At 44.2% G+C, this 18,532-nt stretch overlaps 1 protein-coding gene across 1 annotated transcript; it reads left to right on the forward strand.

Annotated features, from left to right (window-relative positions):
- The first annotated feature begins 826 nt into the window (after positions 1–826).
- LOC136457327 (phenylcoumaran benzylic ether reductase Betv6-like) lies at positions 827–6,807 on the forward strand. The gene is made up of 3 exons (XM_066457365.1): positions 827–993; positions 5,648–5,702; positions 5,850–6,807. The coding sequence occupies exons 1-3, from the start codon at positions 827–829 to the stop codon at positions 6,633–6,635; spliced, it is 1,008 nt and encodes a 335-aa protein (XP_066313462.1). The 3' UTR covers positions 6,636–6,807.
- Positions 6,808–18,532: the final 11,725 nt, after the last annotated feature.

Consider the following 18,532-nt stretch of genomic DNA (forward strand, 5'->3'; position numbering starts at 1 on the left):
GGAGCTTCGGCACGTGTTGGTGATTGCCCGTGGCTGGCTCCGGTGATTGTGAGGGATCTTGCACCTTCTCCGGCGAAGAGCCGCAAGGTAACTCTAGTAAATTATCCATGTCATTGAGTTACCCCACTTATGGGTAGTTTCTTGTGGTGTCCAATTGTGTGGACGAGATTCGTGCAACACCTCTTAACCACCGAACCGTGTTGATCGACACGACCAGTACTAGCGTGCCGGCAAACACGTGAGGCTTAGAGCAATTAGTTTCCGGTCTCGCATACTGTGTCGTCGCGTCATTGTGATCGATTCGCTAGTGCGCTACTATTATATTACAGATATATACCACCCTCGCACGGTCACTACTCTACTATATAATACATGATCAATGGGGTGCTATGAGCTAGGAAGCCTGCGTCACTGGTGCGAGCTCAGGTTGCCACGTGGAGACTCGAGAGGCCAGAAAACCAATGCCACCTGCCTCTCACGTATGTTGCCCTCAGCGGCTCTCTATCTACTATTGCAGTGCAGATAGATCCCACCCTAGCTCACATAGGTACGGTGGTCCACTGCGTACAACTCCCAAGCTGTTACGGTCAATTAGAAGGGGCAGCCGATGAAAGCGAGGCGACGCTCGGTGGCGAGACTGGCGGCGAGATTGAGTCACCAGCCATGGCTACAGGTTCGCGACGTTCTCGATTCCTCAGTTTACTCAGGCCTTTATCACTACTAGTGCCGTTCCTGCCTTCGTCCTCACTCCTTGATCGAGATCCCCCCGGGCGGCAGCCCCTGGCCAGGCACGACTGCAGGCCGGTGCTCCCTCCGTCCATTGGCCATGACGCCTGCAGCCGACGCAGGGTGCTCTCCAGCCGGTGGGCAGCAGTCCAGCACCCCGCCCACGGGCGCAGGCACGTCGGTCGGCAGTGGCGGCTGGGGATGGTCGGAATGGAATGCTTCTGTGTCTCTGTCGCTTTCGGGCCAGAGTGGAGGACTATTGAAGAAGTCAGTTATGGTCGCACAGAGACTGGGCACTCATCTGCTCCAAGCCGTGGTGCCTACTGTTACTAATCGTTTATGTGGTTTATAAACTGGCTGATGTTGTTTTTGTGTGAGAAAAAAAATATTGTATCGATAAGAATGACTGATACGATCAATCGAAGGTATAGAAAGCATTTTGCAGCACACAATGTAGATGACAAATCAACTTCGGAATCTAATGATTGGAATATGGATAAATTCTAAGATGATCTTGCACGGGCAATATATCTTTCTAGATCAACGTGAGCATATATGTTTGTATTATAGAATTACACATATCATGACTTTGCACAGTTAACGGGTCGTTCCTATGCAAAAAAAAACACACACATTAAATATTGGTTGCTAATACTTTGTGTTATTTTAAATTATATTTTTAATTCAAATTTACTCCAATAAAAAATCATATAGAAACATACGGCTCTGGATGCTAGTACAAGTCAAATAGACAGGGTTATTGGACAACCGACATCTCTCAGCCATGCATTATAAAACAGGCATATTGTTTTGTCAAACAGTGTACCAAAACAGCTTCATCTCCATCGGTGGAGCTGTTAATAAAACAGCTAGCTCCACCAATGAAGTGGAGCCGTGTTAAACGGGGTTAAGTGAAACTGCATCGATGAACTACCATACATATGCATAGATCTCTCTCTCTCAGTGTCACAGTGTGTATGCATATAGGGTCAAGTTTTCATCTGAAATCATCACGCCAGTCGCTAGCGACGCTAAAATTTGAGCCACATTTTTTCTTGCACTTTTGTGAGTGTACCGTAGGAGGCAAGAGGGTAGCAGCAGCCTAGCACTTACTCTATCCATCTACTGTGACGCAAGTGTGATGCAATGTGTGTGTCAGACATTACACTAAAAAAGAAAACCAAGTTGTAGCTGATGACTGATGAGAGAGAGTGATGGGGAATAATCACTGTTTTTTCTAAACCTTTATTTAAAATTAGTCGCAAATAGCATTGCTTATTTGCGATATATATTTGGTATAGATACTCTATACGTATCGGTGCCTGTGTGACTTGTTTTTCCCACAAAAGTTAGCAACCGGCAAGAACGTAGCCCGTGTGACGTTCTAGCTAGACCCTCAGAGTTTGCTGGTCTTTTGTTCTACTTTTATCTTCTACAATTTGACGGTTCCAGCTTCCAGGTTCCTTCTCCCCCAGTCCCAGTCATACATAACTCCATATGTCTCCATAAGAAGCCCATGTAGATGTAGTCGTCCTGAGCTCGCTCCAGTTTTCTTCTTCGTTGCACAGTTTTCCTGCTGCATGCATGCGGATAACATTTTCCGGTCGTAAGGAGAGCAAGTACGTTTTCCCACTTATTACCAGAGCTAGTAGAGTAGTATTTAGGCTGTGTTTAGTGGTAGGAATTTGGATTTTGGAGCTACTGTAGCACTCTCATTTTTATTTGGCAAATAGTGTTCAAACATGGACTAATTAGGTTCAAAACGTTCGTCTCGCAATTTCCCACCAAACTGTGCAATTAGTTTTTCTTTTCGTCTACGTTTAATGCTCCATGCACGGGCCACAAATATTCGATGTGATAGGTACTGTAGCAACTTTTTGGAAGTTGAGGTGGAACTAAACAAGGGCTTAGTGCGAAGCACATTCTAGTAGGGTGTACGCACACCAATTAACAAATTGCTGTCGTAATGCGTGATTTACAACAGAATAATGCGTGATTTACATGGAACCAAACTGGTTTTCTTAGTTCCTTTGCTGCGCTATATCTGGTTTCTAGGACAAAGGAAATAACTTTTTAGTGTTGCTAGCTCTGTCATCTGATTTGAGAGACCGGAAGGCACCTGCATTGGCATGATGTAGAGTAAGATGAAGAATGGGGAATCTTAAAATACTCAGACATGGGAGAGGTAAAGAGAGAAAAATAAGATACAGCAAGCTTATCTTATACTTGTATGTCACATATATTTCCACTATTCCATACTAAATCTATTGAAAAAAGAAAAAGAAAAAAGAACTGCCTTCTCTTGGGTTTGAAATCTGTTTCCTGTTTCTAGAACTTTTTGATTGGATGTGCTTAGTTCTGTTTCTTTGGGTAACTGGGATATGAAGGATTTAGCATTCCAAAGGCTTTCTGGCAAGGTGGTGAAAGGATATGTAGATACCAAGTTCTGTTTCTAGATCAACTATTTGATTGTCTGGGTTTTACTTCATAGGATGAAACTGTGGGAGCATCTTGATTTGATTGCCCGTTCCATTCTTCTTCTAGTTAATACCAAACCGGCTGAAGTTAAGTGTTGATTGGAAACACGTATAGGTTCTTAGGAGTATTTTTTAGTGTATATGATGATGATTGTTCAGCAAAGTTTGCTCAAGTATAAGCAAATCCCCATTCCGCCCCTGTTTTTTATTAAGACACATATGGTCTGCATTTTGTTTTTATGTCTGGATCTGAACAAATTAAGTAAACAGCTTGCACCTGCAGCATATTCCACCCATTGGATTTTTTCTTCTTCTTTTTGCAGTAATCTGTATAGCACAATCCTCAAGGAATTTGATTGAAAACAGCAACATGCAGTAGCTGGACCTGTTCTCTTCCTCCCACACACACACACCACCTTACTACAAGGATTTGTTGTCCTGTTGCAGGATACTTGATGAGCATGACTGCATCAGTCTCAGTTATCTTGTGTACATTTATGCCTATGCAGCATGCGAAGAAGTTGATGAATGTACCGAGAGGATGCTTAGCAAGCTGTGGGAACGTTCTGGGAGGAATCGTCTTTGAACGGGTTGGTTGCTAATAAAGTAGGGTTTCGTGTGTGTGAGCATGAACTTGTTAACCCCCGAAAAGATAAAGCAGTTATTGTTCTGAAAGGACTGGTTATGTACAACAGTTTGCATCTATGTGCATTAATGTTTGAGCACCGCAGTACATTGGTTTGTCAATGGAAAAGGTAGTCAAGTCAATGCCTGTTGCGTCTAACAATGTTACTAATACCCGGATGCAAGTCAAGTCAATACAGGATGTGATGATGACTTGACGGACTACAAAGATAAGATGGGGAGCCCTAATTTGTCGAACAAGTCTTACTTAACGTCATTATATGACTCTAGTATACAGAAGCCTGACATGCCAATTGCGCGAAGAAAGGCCTGCCATGGCAAAAAAGCAAACAAAAGGTCAGTCAGTCAAAGTAAACACGAGCCAAGGCAGAGTGTTGATCAGAGTGGGATTGGGGGTGGATAGGGCACTGAGCAAGCTCAAGCAACGCAAGCTGGCTGCAGCGTACTTGCTCCAAATCCTAATGCTCCATTTCATCTTCATCAGTGTGATAGTGAAGATGAGCGAGAACTGACTGGGATTCCATTCTCAGGCAGATGGTTCAGGTCCACATGTCGGCCTCCACTTCTCCTAGTTGAGTGCAGGACTGCAGGAGCAGTAGGGTAGTCACTAGTCAACAAGAACAAATATCTCACGCGGCCGTGACGGCACAACAAGGAAGAAGCCTCCGTCGCCGGCGATGGACCGTGCACCGGTATAGAAACGGGCTTTACTCCCGGTTGGGAAACTCCTTCAGTCCCGGTTTTTCAATCGGGAGCACGAATCCGGGACTAAAGGGCCCCTCCTTTAGTCCCGGTTTCTCGTCCGGGACGGTTGGTAAGACCAACCGGAGCTAAAGAGGTCTCCCGGCCTGGCCACGCGGGCCGGCCCTTTAGCCCCGGTTGATATTATGAACCGGGACTAAATGTTTTTTTTGTTTCTATTTTCTTTTGATGATTCATTCGCATTCTACGCTGCTACCGTTTCTTTTGATGATTCGGTTTCTTTTTCTTTTGATGATTCGTTTGCATTCTACGCTGCTATCGGGACTTTCTATTTTCTTTTTTTTTGTTTCTATTTTTATTTGATGATTCGTTTTGGCTTTCGAATACGCATTCTACGCTGCTAGAATTTTCAAATATGCATTCTACGCCGATAGAAAATACGTAACATTCTGTACAAACTAAAGTATCAAGGATGCAGCGGTACGATCCTATAGACCAGATCCGTTTCAAGTAAAGTCGTGCTGCATGGCTACAGAGCTGAGCTTTTAAGTTAGCTTTCACTCTTCTGAGCAAGCGAGGTGGTGCTAATAGGTGGGACTGGCCAGCAATTATCTCCTATGTGTGGGCTTCAGGTCGAGCCGGCCCATCGAGACAGCAACCGGGACTAAAGCTAATGCAGCCTTTAGTCCTGGTTCAAACAGCAAACCGGGACTAAAGCTTGCTAATGTACGGTCCTTTAGCAATGTACATCACGTACTATGTGCATCACGTACTAAAGCTTGCTAATGTACGGTCCTTTAGCAATGAACCGGGACTAAAGCTTGCTAATGTACATGTTGGATATCATAAAAAGGGTACCTTAAGCAAGAACCGAAAAAACTACTTAGACCTTGTAAATAACGAAACCAAAATGCAACCGCAGGCAAACCCGCCATATCCGAGGCCCGGCTGGACCGCCTGGCCGATTCTCCAACTCGCCCGAGGCCCGCGCCGCAAGGCCTCGGACGAGGTGCCGATTCTCTGACTCGCCCGAGGCCCCACTGCAAGGCCTCGGACGAGGTGCCGATTCTTCGACTTGCCTGAGTCCCCACCGTAAGGCCTCGGACGAGGTGCCGATTCTCCGAGTACGTCGTCGGAGCTACCGTCATCGGAGTACGTCGTTGTTTATTTATATATACGTGCTCGAGACATGCGTTTAATTTGTTATAGTGACAGTGATATATACTACTGTGCATACGATGAACAGCAGCTAATGGCAGCCCTAATAAGTAATAACTCCCTGCATGCATGCATGCGCAGGGCGACATCTACGACCACGAGAGCCTGGTGGCGGCGTTCAAGCAGGTTGACGTCGTCATCTCCGCCGTCGGCCACCACGGGCCGCACGACCTAGAAGACGGCCAGCTCAGGATCGTGGCGGCCATCAAGGAAGCAGGCAACGTGCGGCGGTTCGTGCCGTCCGAGTACGGGTGCGACGTGGAACAGGCCGCGAGATCGGCGGCGGTGCTGGAGCCGGCGCGAAGCATCCTGCTGGCCAAGGTCCGGGTCCGGGACGCCGTCCGAGCCGCCGGGATCCCGCACACCTTCATCTGCAGCTACTGGGCGCACGGCTTCGTGCTGCCGCGCCTCGGCGACCCCCACGTCGACGGGCCTCCGGCCACCAAGGCCACCGTGTTCGGCGACGACGCCACGCGCGCCATCTTCGTGCACGAGGCGGACAAGGCAGCGCTGACGGTGAGGGCCGTGGACGACCCGCGGGCGCTGGACAAGATCCTCTACGTGCGGCCGGCGGCTAACACCTGCTCGCTCGCCCACCTGGTGCGCCTCTGGGAGGACAAGACGGGGAGGGCACTGGACAAGTACTACATGCCCGAGGAGGAGCTCGTCGCCAGGATCAGGGACTCGCCGCTGCCGCTCAACTTCCAGCTCGCCATGGTGCACGCCACCGTCGTCGCCGGGGTCTGCGACCAGACCGTCGACGCCGAGGCTGGCGGCGTCGAGGCCACGGACCTCTACCCGGACGTCAACTATGTCACCGTCGATGACTTCCTTGACGGTCTCAAGGAGGGCATAACGGTCAATTAATTCATGACCGGTCGTCCATTATAGCATTTTCCTGCATTGTGCATTTGTGTCGTACGTGTCTCACATTACTGTGCCTGCCTGCTACCTATTGCACGTTCGTCATGCGGTCGATCGGTTCTGTTGTGCAACTTTTTTTTTCAAGTGTGTTGTGCACCTTTGCAAATAAGTATTAAAAAATGGTATTCCCTCTATTTTGAATTATAAGATGTTTTGTCTTTCTAGATGTATTGTTTTTGTTATGTATCTGGACATACACTATTTCCAAGTGTACGTATAGCAAAAAAATATGTATATAGAAAAACTAAAATGTCTTATAATTTATAATTAGGGGTACTTTTTATCAGATATTTAAGTCCATCTATGTTGCTAATCGCTATCCATCCACTTATGCTTAATTGGTTTGTGCTTTACCACGGAATCTTGCCTCAATCGCTATCCATCCACTGATGCCGATGCCGAGCGCACGCGGAGACGGCGACTGGGTGGTGTACGTGCACGCGGCGCCGGAAGTGATGGAGCTCATGGAGCCCAAGGCGACGGTGTTCAGAGCGCTGGAGAGTAGCTACGTGTTCGACCGGGTGAATTGAATTAAGCGCGCGCCTGGCCGGCTGGGATGCGAACGGTGATGGCGCCATTAATTACTGTGTACGTGTGTGCCGTGTAACACGTACGTAATACTATGTGGGGTGTACTCATACGTACGTGTGGAACTTTGGGGTAAAGTGTTTTTTTTTTATCACGTACAACTTGGACGTACACAACCAACATACTCCACACTTACACCATACGTGCGCCCATACACCTGCAAAGAAGAGATTGGGAGGCTTTCTAGCCTCCACACTAGTAGAGAAACGACTTTTGATCCACTTCGAAATTTGGCTTTAGTCCCGGTATTTTTTGCGTTCGGAACTAGAGAAACCTTTAGTTCATGTTGGTAGCTCCAACCAGGACTAAAGGTCCCTGCTCAACGGCTACCGCGGCAGGCTTTTGCTGCAGGGGACCTTTAGTCCCGGTTGGAGCTACCAACCAGGACTAAAGGTTAACTTTTACTCCCGATTGGTCCCTCCAACCGGGAGTAAAAGTCTACTCCCGGCTGGAGGCTCCGTCCGAGACTAGAAAGGGACGATATTCGCATATATTTTCCGGTCAGCATGCAAGTACACCTACTTGTTGGTTAGAGTATATGCTAATCGATCTTGACAAAGTCCTTGGACTAATCGATCAAGGTCCAGTTCTTGGCTTTTGTTCGTTGTGTTCTCGAGCCCTAGCTACTTTAATTTATTTATAAACTTCTTCCCTATATACAAAAGGAAATCATTAGAGTGCCATTATTAGGATTATTGGATAAACAAAATGGTTTGTGTTAGGTATAGAAACCTTTGTATATGGTACAATAACGAGAGAGGAAGGAAAACTTCTTCGCTATATAGAAAAAAGTCATTAATTATAGTGCCATTATTAGGATTATTGGATGAACAAGATGGTTTGTGTTAATTAGGTATACGCAAACTGAGCATAACTCAGTTCGTTCGGTTTCGTGGGGTAGAACCTACCCATCCAAGTTCAACCTATTCTTTGAAGCCCCGTTTGGAATGGAGGTTTCTCATAGGAATTTTTACAGGAAAGCGGTTCCTTTGTTGCCTGACGTCACTTGCTATTTGGATTCCGGAGGAAAGGTCGGGTGGCCTTCACAAAACATGGGAACCATAACATCTACTTCGACTCAAATTATTCGCGGAAGCTCGAGGCAAACGCGTGCGACAGAGATGATCAGATGAGCACCTGCCTTTTCAGTGGCCCCCACGTGATGCATTTGGTCCATGAGCCGTGAGATTCTTCTAGGCTGCTTCATTTTTTTTCCAAACAATTCATGGACCATACGATTAGTAATGTCTAGTCTATGTCATTTCAAGGTTAGAAGATACTTTGACATTCATTTCCAATTCAATATATACTTTTCCGTTCCTGTGTTCCAAACACCTCTATTAGAAGTTCTGTATTTTTTCATTCCTCTATTTTACTCCTACCATACCTTTCTTCCTTTCCCACGTTTCTCAATCCTGTGTTCCAAATAGACCCTCAGTGGTAGGCGACGTGCCCGGCGACAGTGAGGCGCATGTGGTGACTTTGTCAATTTCAAGATTTGCTGCTCCAACTCAGTTCTTCGGTGGGTTTCACAAAGAAATGGTATACAAACCTTTGTATACGGTATAACGAGAGGGAGGAATAACCGAGACCTAAGATATGTGATTCATTGAATTATCTTAATAAATTGTTAGTCATTACTGAACTTCCCTTTTCTAACCACGTGCTTGCAACATTGGTCCTGTATAATTGTTTTGACCAACATTGTATATATATGCAACGAAAAAAATGGATATTGCAAACATTCGAATAAAACGTGATATACTTTTCCTTTTATATTCAGGAGCTGAGGATTGCAGTGAAAAGGGACGATATCGTTTTCATATAAGCCATTATGGGGCTCTTGTCTGTGTAGAAACTTTCACCATATACCAATATAAGTGGATAATTAATACTATCCAAGAGAGAAGGCCAATAAGAAGAAGCAGGCAGCAAAAAACATCTTGATCTATATAGAAAGATCACTGACCTCGACCCTTAAGGACATGTACAACAAGTTGCTGTGTTCAAGTTCTTGGAATTTATAACACAGACGGTTAAACAGACAGCTCGTACAACCCACAGACAGCTACTGTCTATTTGGCTGTCCACAAACCGTTTAATGCTTGCATGTTGCCATGATCACTTATGAATATCAATCCTATATACCATTGTGTTGCTAATTGGTGCAAAACAAATCCTTCAAAGTAAATCATATATATATATTATATATAATGTAATATAATATATTTCATCATAAATCAAATATAACATAGGTCTTCTTCCTCGTCATAAACCAAATATAGCATCGAGAGATGGATGGTTCACATGCTTGTTGCCTGTATAGGGTACGTATAATTATATTCCAGGTGTATTTCTTCTTTTGTTTTTTCTATAGGAAAACGGCAAGGTGACATGGGTGTGATCTTGCTCGTCCATTAAACAGCACGGCAGGCATAGAGCACACAGCAATGATCAGTATTTTTCAGAAATCTAACTGGTTGCAAGAACAAAGAAAAATATTCTGCCACTCAACACCAAGAATCACAAGAAGTTTTCCAGCAGAATAGTTATGAGACATAGCAAAAAAAAAAGTGATCTTAGAACTGATAGAGGAATAATAATTCATATCTCGTCAGAACAGTTCTTTTCGTCAGAATAGATCTTCACAGGGAACAGAACAATAAGATTGATGACTATAGAACTCGCTGGGGAGGAAGCCGTAGTCAGATCGACCATCTGCTCATGCACCGCCGCTGCCTCATGGTCGCTGCAGATTTGGGGAGGGAAGGAGCTGCTGTTGCGAATCGACAGGGCAATGGAGAAGAACTCGCGCCAAGTTTGGTAGCAGGTAGATCCCCACGCACGCCGCTGGGAGACGACGTCCCGTACAACGGCGCTTATGCCGTCGCATTAGCCTCGGAGTATGCGCCGCTGCCGTCGCCTCACGAGAGGACGGCTTCCCTCTCTTGCTTCATTCAATGCCACTGGAGGGGGTGTTTTTTTTGTAAATATACATCTTTATAGACGGCACCCTGGCGTCCGTTGTACGTGCCCTAAATAAAAGAGGAAGTTGAATAATTTGGATTCGGACAGCCTGTGTGTGTGTGTGGACAGTAACAATCAAGGCAAGATTATTACGTGGTAATTGATAGCGATTAGCAACGTACTAGGTAGACTTTTATTTCTGATAAAAAGTGAAAGAGAAACATTTTTATACTTATTTTGTAAAAAAAAAGTGGTACAGTAACATAAGACACAAGTGGATTGATTATATGCAGCGAAATGCCAAAATATAATCGACCGGTCATGAATTGACCGTGAGGCCCCTCCTTGAGACCGTTCATGCATGCTTGCAATCGACTTGTTTGCTGGTTAGTTTCTGGGCTGGCTGGTGCTGGTTTATTGTGAGAGAAAAATACTATTGGCTGGCTGACTTGGGATGGCTGAAACTAACAAGCGAATAGGCTGAATATGTTCATGTATACTTGTTAGGGACGATATCGTTTTCATATAAGGCATCATGGGGCTCTTTCGTGTTTGTAGAGACTTTTGCCATATCCCAAGTGGATAATACTGTCCAAGAGAGAAGGCCAATAGGAAGAAGCAGCCAGTAAAACATCTTCATGACCAAGACACTTCAAATAAAGGAGGAATTCGAATTATAACTCTTATAAAAGCAAATTCCACAACCTTTCAATCCCCACGTGCAAGTTGTCCATGCGTCATACTCCACTAAATACCACATCATCCACCTAGTAAGTGCTATAACATGTTCAACTAAATGCAATTACTATTTTTAGTTTATTGTCAACATACAGGGCATCTACGTTGTACTATTTGTTTGTCCGTCACATTTTCCTATAAGTCGATCTAATATTCTATAATTGTTTTTATTTGCTTTCATTAGCTTACACAGTACAACCATTTTATTTCTAAGAAAATCCTACAGCAATGCGCGCGGGATGTTCATCTAGTAATTTGGATTCGAACAGCCTACGTGTCAACAATCACAATCGAGGCAAGATTATTCCATGGTAAAGCACAAACCAACTAAGCATAAGTGGATGATATTAAAAAAACAAGCATAAGTGGATAGCGATTATCAACATACTCTCTCATTTTTTTATTAGATGTCGTATATTAGCTTTGTTGTAAGTCAAATATTTACATTTTTTACCATTAATTTCAAAAAAGTTATATAGAGTAATGTGATAAGATTTATATTTTTAGATTCGTATGAGAAATACTTTCATAATATAAACTATAAGGATTTCTTAAAATAAATTGAGAGCCTCTAGTGCATTGCGTCGAGTTCTTGTATCTTGTGGCACTAGAAAGGGCGAGTTGGGCTGGTGGTGCTCTCGTTACTCTTGGTGATTGCCGTCACCTAGCCGGCCCAGAGCTTGGAGGATCATTGAGTGGAAGTGGCGATTGTTTCCGACTCCTATCAATTGATTGTGAGGGGTTCTTGTTTCTTCCCTGGCGGAGCGCCAAAGGCAACTCTAGTAAATTGCTCGTGATGTTGAGTGCTTTCAATTGTGTTGGTTCTTACGACGCCCAAGTGTTGGGCTAGGCGTGGTGCCTATTAGCGCGTGAACCACAATCGGCCGTCACAACAGGGACTAGCTTGCCGGCAAGCAAGTAAACCTCGGGATAAATATTGTGTCAATTGGATTTCTTGGTATTCTTGTGATTGACGCCTGCCTGGCTTGTTATAATACTCTCTATCACTTGCATTACATTCATAGTCATACTTGTGTAATGGTAGTGGTAGCTTGTTAGCTAGTGTAGCTTTGCTCTTAGCAGTAATTAGTGTTAGATAGCTCATTAGTTTAGAAGTGGTGACATAGCTCTTGTGTGTGACTTAGAGATCACAACTTACTAGCATATTGGTAGGTGGCTTGCAACACTTTGTAGAGCTAGAGTAAAACTCGCTTTGCGCCATTTGTTTTACTAACCGAATTTTTATTAGGCTATTCACCCCCCTCTAGCCATTTAGGACCTTTCACACAGTGTAGGTGGTAGCTGGGTTCCATAGCGTGCGCGCTCTGCAACCCGATGCGGACACGTGTTGCCGAACTCCCCCTGGCGCGACTTCCGGTGCTCTCGGGCATGTGGGAGCCCCTGCACGAGCGTCCCCGGTCAGTGGGATCCCTGGTGCGTGTGCAAGGACCCTAGGCATGCGATTTGGCCACAGGCATGCTGATGGTTGGGCCACGACACTGCCACAATTGAGCCACGGCACTGCCGCGACATAACTGATCGTTGGGCCCCGGGGTATTTATACCTTTCCCTTTCCTTTCCCATGGCTCTCTCCTTCTTCCTAACCATTTAGTTTGTGGAAGAACATAAAAGTGCTCTTCTCTCTCTCCTTCATTAGTGACCTTGAGCTCCCAAGCTTCTCCATTTATTTCCTCATCAATCCTTGAGAGAAAAAGGTCCCAAACTCGATTAGAGAGCAGATCCTTTGATCCTTCAACTCTAAAGAGCACTTGGTTCACGTTTTGGACGGCGGTTGTATTTGTTACTCTTGGAGCTTGGCTCCTAGCCAGCTAGAACGTCGCCCGTGGAGCTTGCTAACTCATGTGGCAGCCCCGGGAGGTTTGTAACCATCTCTTGAAGCTAGTAAACTCACCCCTCATCTCAAGAGTTAACCCTCTTGACTTGAGAACGAGGAAGGGTTGCAAAGCCCAAAGCCTTAGTGGCTAACCTCAACAACATGGACTTAGGAAAGCCTTGGTGGCGAGCTAAACCACAGGATAAATCCTTGTGTCGCCCTGTGCTCAATTTACTTTACTTGCATTTCATATTGTTGTTGAGGTAGTTTTTAGGGTTTGAGGCCGATCTACTTATGTATGGTATTCCTACCACTTCTAGCTGTTGATTTGTGATCCATACACCTACAGGAAGCTCAATAATTTCTTCGATCTAAGTTTCCATCGATAAACTTTGATTTGTGCCTTGAAGTTGTTTGTAGGTGAGGTAGTGCTGCTGTTCTGGCCTGACAGTGTCGCAGAGCGGTAGTGCCGCGAGCTCAGAGCGGCAATGCCGCGGGTTGAATTTGACAAACATTCAAGTTTTGTTGTGACAGGCCTTATCACCCCTCTAGGCTAACCAGAGATTCTACAACACTCGTAAACATACACTACTAGAAATATCCACTTCTATGACGAAAATCTTAATGATGAATCCAAAACTGTCAAAGAAGAGCTTTTATGATTAATATTTTCGTTTCATCATAGATCAGTGGTGATGATCCTGCAACCCTCCCTTTCTATGACTTAATCAGGCATCGTCACAAAAAATATCATAGAAGAGCGCAGGGTTTCATCACATATCACTCTTGTGACTCATATGTGATGGTCTCCTTTAAAATTATGACAAATAAGGCTTCGTTATTGAACTAATTGCACATCTATGATGAACAATATTCGATCTGTAATGAACGGCTTTGTCATATATCTCCACACGATACTTTCTCCATCTAAAGTGTACCTGTGGGATCTGCAATTACTCATCCATGACGCTTGCAATTCATCATAAAAATCTCCGCTTGATCCTATCTCCATGCTACGTGTACCTATGGGACATGCAGTTACTCATTCATGACGCTTGCAATTCATCATAAAAGTCTTCGCTTGGTCCTTTCTCCATCCGACGTGTGCCTATAGGACCCTTTAGCATCCGACCTGTGGGACCCGATGACTTACGTGTCACGTGTACCTATGGGACCGTTCTCTATCTCCATCCGACATGTGGAACCCGATGGCCTACGTGTCACGTGTACCTGTGGGACCATCTGACCTGTGGGACCCAATGGCTCACGTGTCACGTGTACCTGTGGGACCTTTCTCCATCTCCATCCGACCTGTGGGACCCGACGGCGTGCGTGTCACTTGTACCTTTTGTGCCACTGGGGTCTAATAAATTCAAAAAAAACCCAATGCCTGGGAGTCAAACCCGAGACCCAGAGGAAGGAATGCACGGTCTTTACCATTGCGCTAGATGTTTGGTTGTATTGACATGTCTTTGGAGTCGTTATAGTATTATATTCTCTGTGTGGATACCCTATATGTTGACCTATATTGGATATTTTCCCTTCAAGTGAAAACAAATTTGTGCCCATTAGACTAGGGGCGGCGAAGGAGGAGGATCCTAGTGTGCTGCGGTGGCTCCGTCGTCCTTTTGGAGGCTAGGTGGCGGGGCTTGTCGGTGGAGCGCGGCTGTATTGGCGTATGTGTCTGTTTTGTGCCACGGCAGAGGCGACAGATCCGATCCGCAGGTCTCTTTTCTCGCCTTTTTCTGTTCGCTTTACTGTTTTGGTCCTTGCTTGAACATGAGGTAGATAAGAAACATTCTAGCGTTAGAGATCTAGTTAGGCCAATGATATGATGATGAAAAGAATTAGGAGGTGGCACTAGTTGGTTTTCTACTGATGTCTTGATTTTCTGCATATGTTTAGTTTTGTTACTGTAAATATAAGTGTGATGGACAGACTTGATTTAGCTGGAATTATAATGGTTACAACTCTATTAACTGCTACTCTAGTTTGAGTTTTATATATATATATATATATATATATATATATATATATATATATATATATATATATATATATATATATATATATAATATATATATATGGTGCTACTCTAAATTTGTTTGAGGTCGTACCATAAAAATTGTTAATGGTTGTTAAAGTTGCAACATGCATGTATATGCAACATCCAGATCTACTTTTACAACATCCAGATAAAACAACTGCAACATTCGTCTGGAACAGAGGAAATATTTGGAACATACACTTGGAACATGTGTGTATATCCATTACAACATGTGCAATATTCCGATCTACTTTTGCAACATCAATATACAACACTTGCAGCATACCACTAAAATATCTAAAATACTTTAAACATGTCAACATGCACTTTCAACATAGCATTGATTGCTGCTTGGACGAATGAAGGCTCGTCGACGTGGAGCTTGGCGCCGGCATGGAGCTAGATGCCATGGAGTGGCGTAGAGGTTGCCAGTGTGGAGCTCGTCGGTGGCAAGGACCTCAGCAGGAGTTGGGGCAGGGGTAGGCGGATGGAGCGCGGCCGTGACGGGAGGCGCGGGTCTAGCCGGGGGCATGAGGCACGGGCGCACGGCGGGGACGCGGGTAGGGTTCGTCCTGGAGTAGAGGCCCACGGCGTGCTGAGCGAGCAGGCGACGCAGGTGGTTGCGACGCGGGTGAGGTGCATAGCGAGCGGGCGACTTATACGGGGTCCATCCGGACGGATGGACGACCTATAAGCAGTATTTCTGATTTAAATTTCGTATCTAGCAGCGTGTTTAGCATGGCACGTATTGATTGCATGACTCCCTACTCGTCGCCTCTGCCCTCTAGGCTCGCCGCTCGTCGCCAACATGCACCGCGCGCACGCTTCGGCCGTCGGCGGATCTAGCTCGCCTCCCCAGCCGCTGACGCTCGCCAGCTCAGTGTTGGCGGTCTTTAACGACCAAATCCGATCGCCAATTAAGACAAAAAAGAGGAAAAATAAGCAAACTTAGGCACATATGCCTTTGTTATTAATAAAGTTCCTCATGTATTTGGAGATTGTTGTTTTGCAGGACTTATACACAAATACAGTGGAAAATACATCAAAAGGCGCATTCAAACAAAACGCAATGGAGATAAGCGCAAAGGAATAAGGCAAAGGCCACTTACCGGGACAACTATATGACCATCCACGACTACCTTGACGGTCTCAAGGAGGGCCTAACGGTCAATTAATTTCATGACCGATCGTCGATTATAGCATTTTGCTGCATTGCCCATTTGTGTTGTACGTCTTACGTTATTGTGCCTTCCTACTACCTATTGCACGTTCGTCATGCGCTCGATCGGGTCTGTTGTGTTTTTTAAGTGTGTTGTGCACCTTTGCAAATAAGTATTAAACTTCATCCATTTCAAATTATAAGTCATTTTGTCTTTTCTAAATATATATTGTTTTTGTTCTGTATCTAGACATACACTATATCCAAGTGCGTAACAAAAAAATATGTATCTAGAAAAGCTAAAAATATCTTATAATTTAGAATAGAGGGGTACTTTTATCATAAATATAAGTCCATCTATGTTGCTAATCGCTATCCACTTATGCTTAATTGGTTTGTGCTTTACCATGGAATCTTGCCTCAATTGCAGGCTGTCTGAATCCAAATTATTCGACATCCTCCTTTATTTGAAATGTCGACATCAGTGGTTCCTATAGATCAAGATGTATTGCTAGGCCTTCTCTCTTGGATAGTACTCCACTTGTATATGGTGTGAGTCTCTACAAACACAAAAGAGCCCCATGATGGCTTCTATGAAAACAATATCGTCCCTCTTCAATGCAATCCACCCGGATATAAAAGGAAAGTATATCACGTTTTATTCAAATGTTTGCAATATTCACCTTTTTTTGCATGTATACAATGTTGGTCAAAATAATTATACATGCATGAATATGTTGCAAGCACGTGGTTAGAAAAGAGAAGTTCAATGACTAATAATTTGTTAAGATTATTCAATTGATCACAAAACTTAGGTCTCTTTGTTATTGCTCCCTCTCTCATTATACCATATACAAAGGTTTGTATACCTAACACAAATAAATCATTTTGTTTATCCAATAATCCTAATAATGGCACTCTAATGATTTTTTTTTCTATATAGCGAACAAGTTTATATATCGATAAACTAGCTGGGCCCTGAGAACACAATGCTCTAACCAAAAGCAGGTAAAAGGGTATGAGAATATTTTTACCACTTGTATTTATGCTCAAGATATAGGTGTTGTGCTTACTAACACAGATTGGAAAGTGGTCACGAGGTTTCGTGATTTCCTTGAACCATTCTACAACGGCACGATGCAATTGTCTGGTATTTACTATCCTACCTCTCCTCTAGTTATTGAATGGCTTATGAAAATTGTTGAAACTTTTGAAGAAAATAGTACATATGAAATATTAGCTTCGATTGTTGCTGCAATGAAAGAAAATATTTGAAATATTTCGATGTTGTTCCACATCTGTACTGTTTTGCTGTTGTATTTGATCCACGCAAGAAGCTAGATGGCTTAGGCCTGTGTTTATTTCCCCCTCCTAAATTTTAGCCTCTGTCACATCGGATATTTAGACACATGCATGAAATATTAAATACAGATTAATTACAAAACTAAATGCACAGATTGAGACTAATTTGTGATATGAATTTTTAATCCTAATTAGCCCATGATTTGACAAAGTGGTGCTACAGTAAACATGTACTAATGACGGATTAATTATGTTTAATAAATTTATCTCGCGGATTACTGAGGACTTGTGTAATTTATTTTATTATTACACACTCGATGTGACACCCCTAAACTTTAACCTCTGAATTTAAACAACCCCTAGATATTGCCTTCCGTTTCATTGGTGACGCACTTGATCTTGATTACTCAGCTGCTTACTCACACGTTAAATCCGAGATATTTCGAGTTTTTGGTACGTATTATCAGGATTAGTTTGGTCAGACTCGTCCAAGGTCAGAGGCACCACAAAATGAGAAGCTCAAAAGTAATACAACAGCTAACAAGTGGAAGAAGCTAAAGAGCAAGGACTCTTCCTCGTCACAGACGGCAAGATCATCTTGGAATCCCAATTCCCAAGGCAGGCGATGGCTGACCACCAGCTCGTGGCGCGTCTGCCTTTGGCTGGCGAGGCGGTACCGAACGAACGAACGCGTTCACCCTCAGGCGTTCTCGTGGGCCACCGAGACGTGGAGAAGTACATGGGCCTTTTAAGTTCGGGCCGACATCCGTTTTTTAGACGCTGCGGGCTGCAATGCATCGATTAGGCAGGCTCTCCAGCTTCTTCTTCTTCTCTGACCATGGATGAGCTCGGTTAGGCATGGAATTAGTTTCCAAGCCTTAGAAGCTGTTCTTTTTTTTTCTTTTCTATATAATATATATATAAATAAATTCTACAGCTTCTTCTTCTTCTTCTCTGAACATGGGGGGTACTTGCCAATGCATGCCGGCTGGGATATGACGAGCCTGTTGGTTCACACTGCACTGCGTCATGGAGATTTTTGCTCCAGGGATGCTACTACAAGTACAAGTAGAATATGCCGCGGCTGTCATTCTATTTCCGTGCCAAAAAATATCTACCTGAACGTGTGGTCACCCACCACCAGCAGCGACATGTTATGCATTCGATGATCCTTGATACAAGGAAAGAAGGAAATTCTGCTGCTG

The sequence above is a fragment of the Miscanthus floridulus genome, chromosome 6 (genome assembly GCF_019320115.1).
Source record: "Miscanthus floridulus cultivar M001 chromosome 6, ASM1932011v1, whole genome shotgun sequence".
In the NCBI taxonomy this organism is placed as follows: Eukaryota; Viridiplantae; Streptophyta; class Magnoliopsida; order Poales; family Poaceae; genus Miscanthus; species Miscanthus floridulus.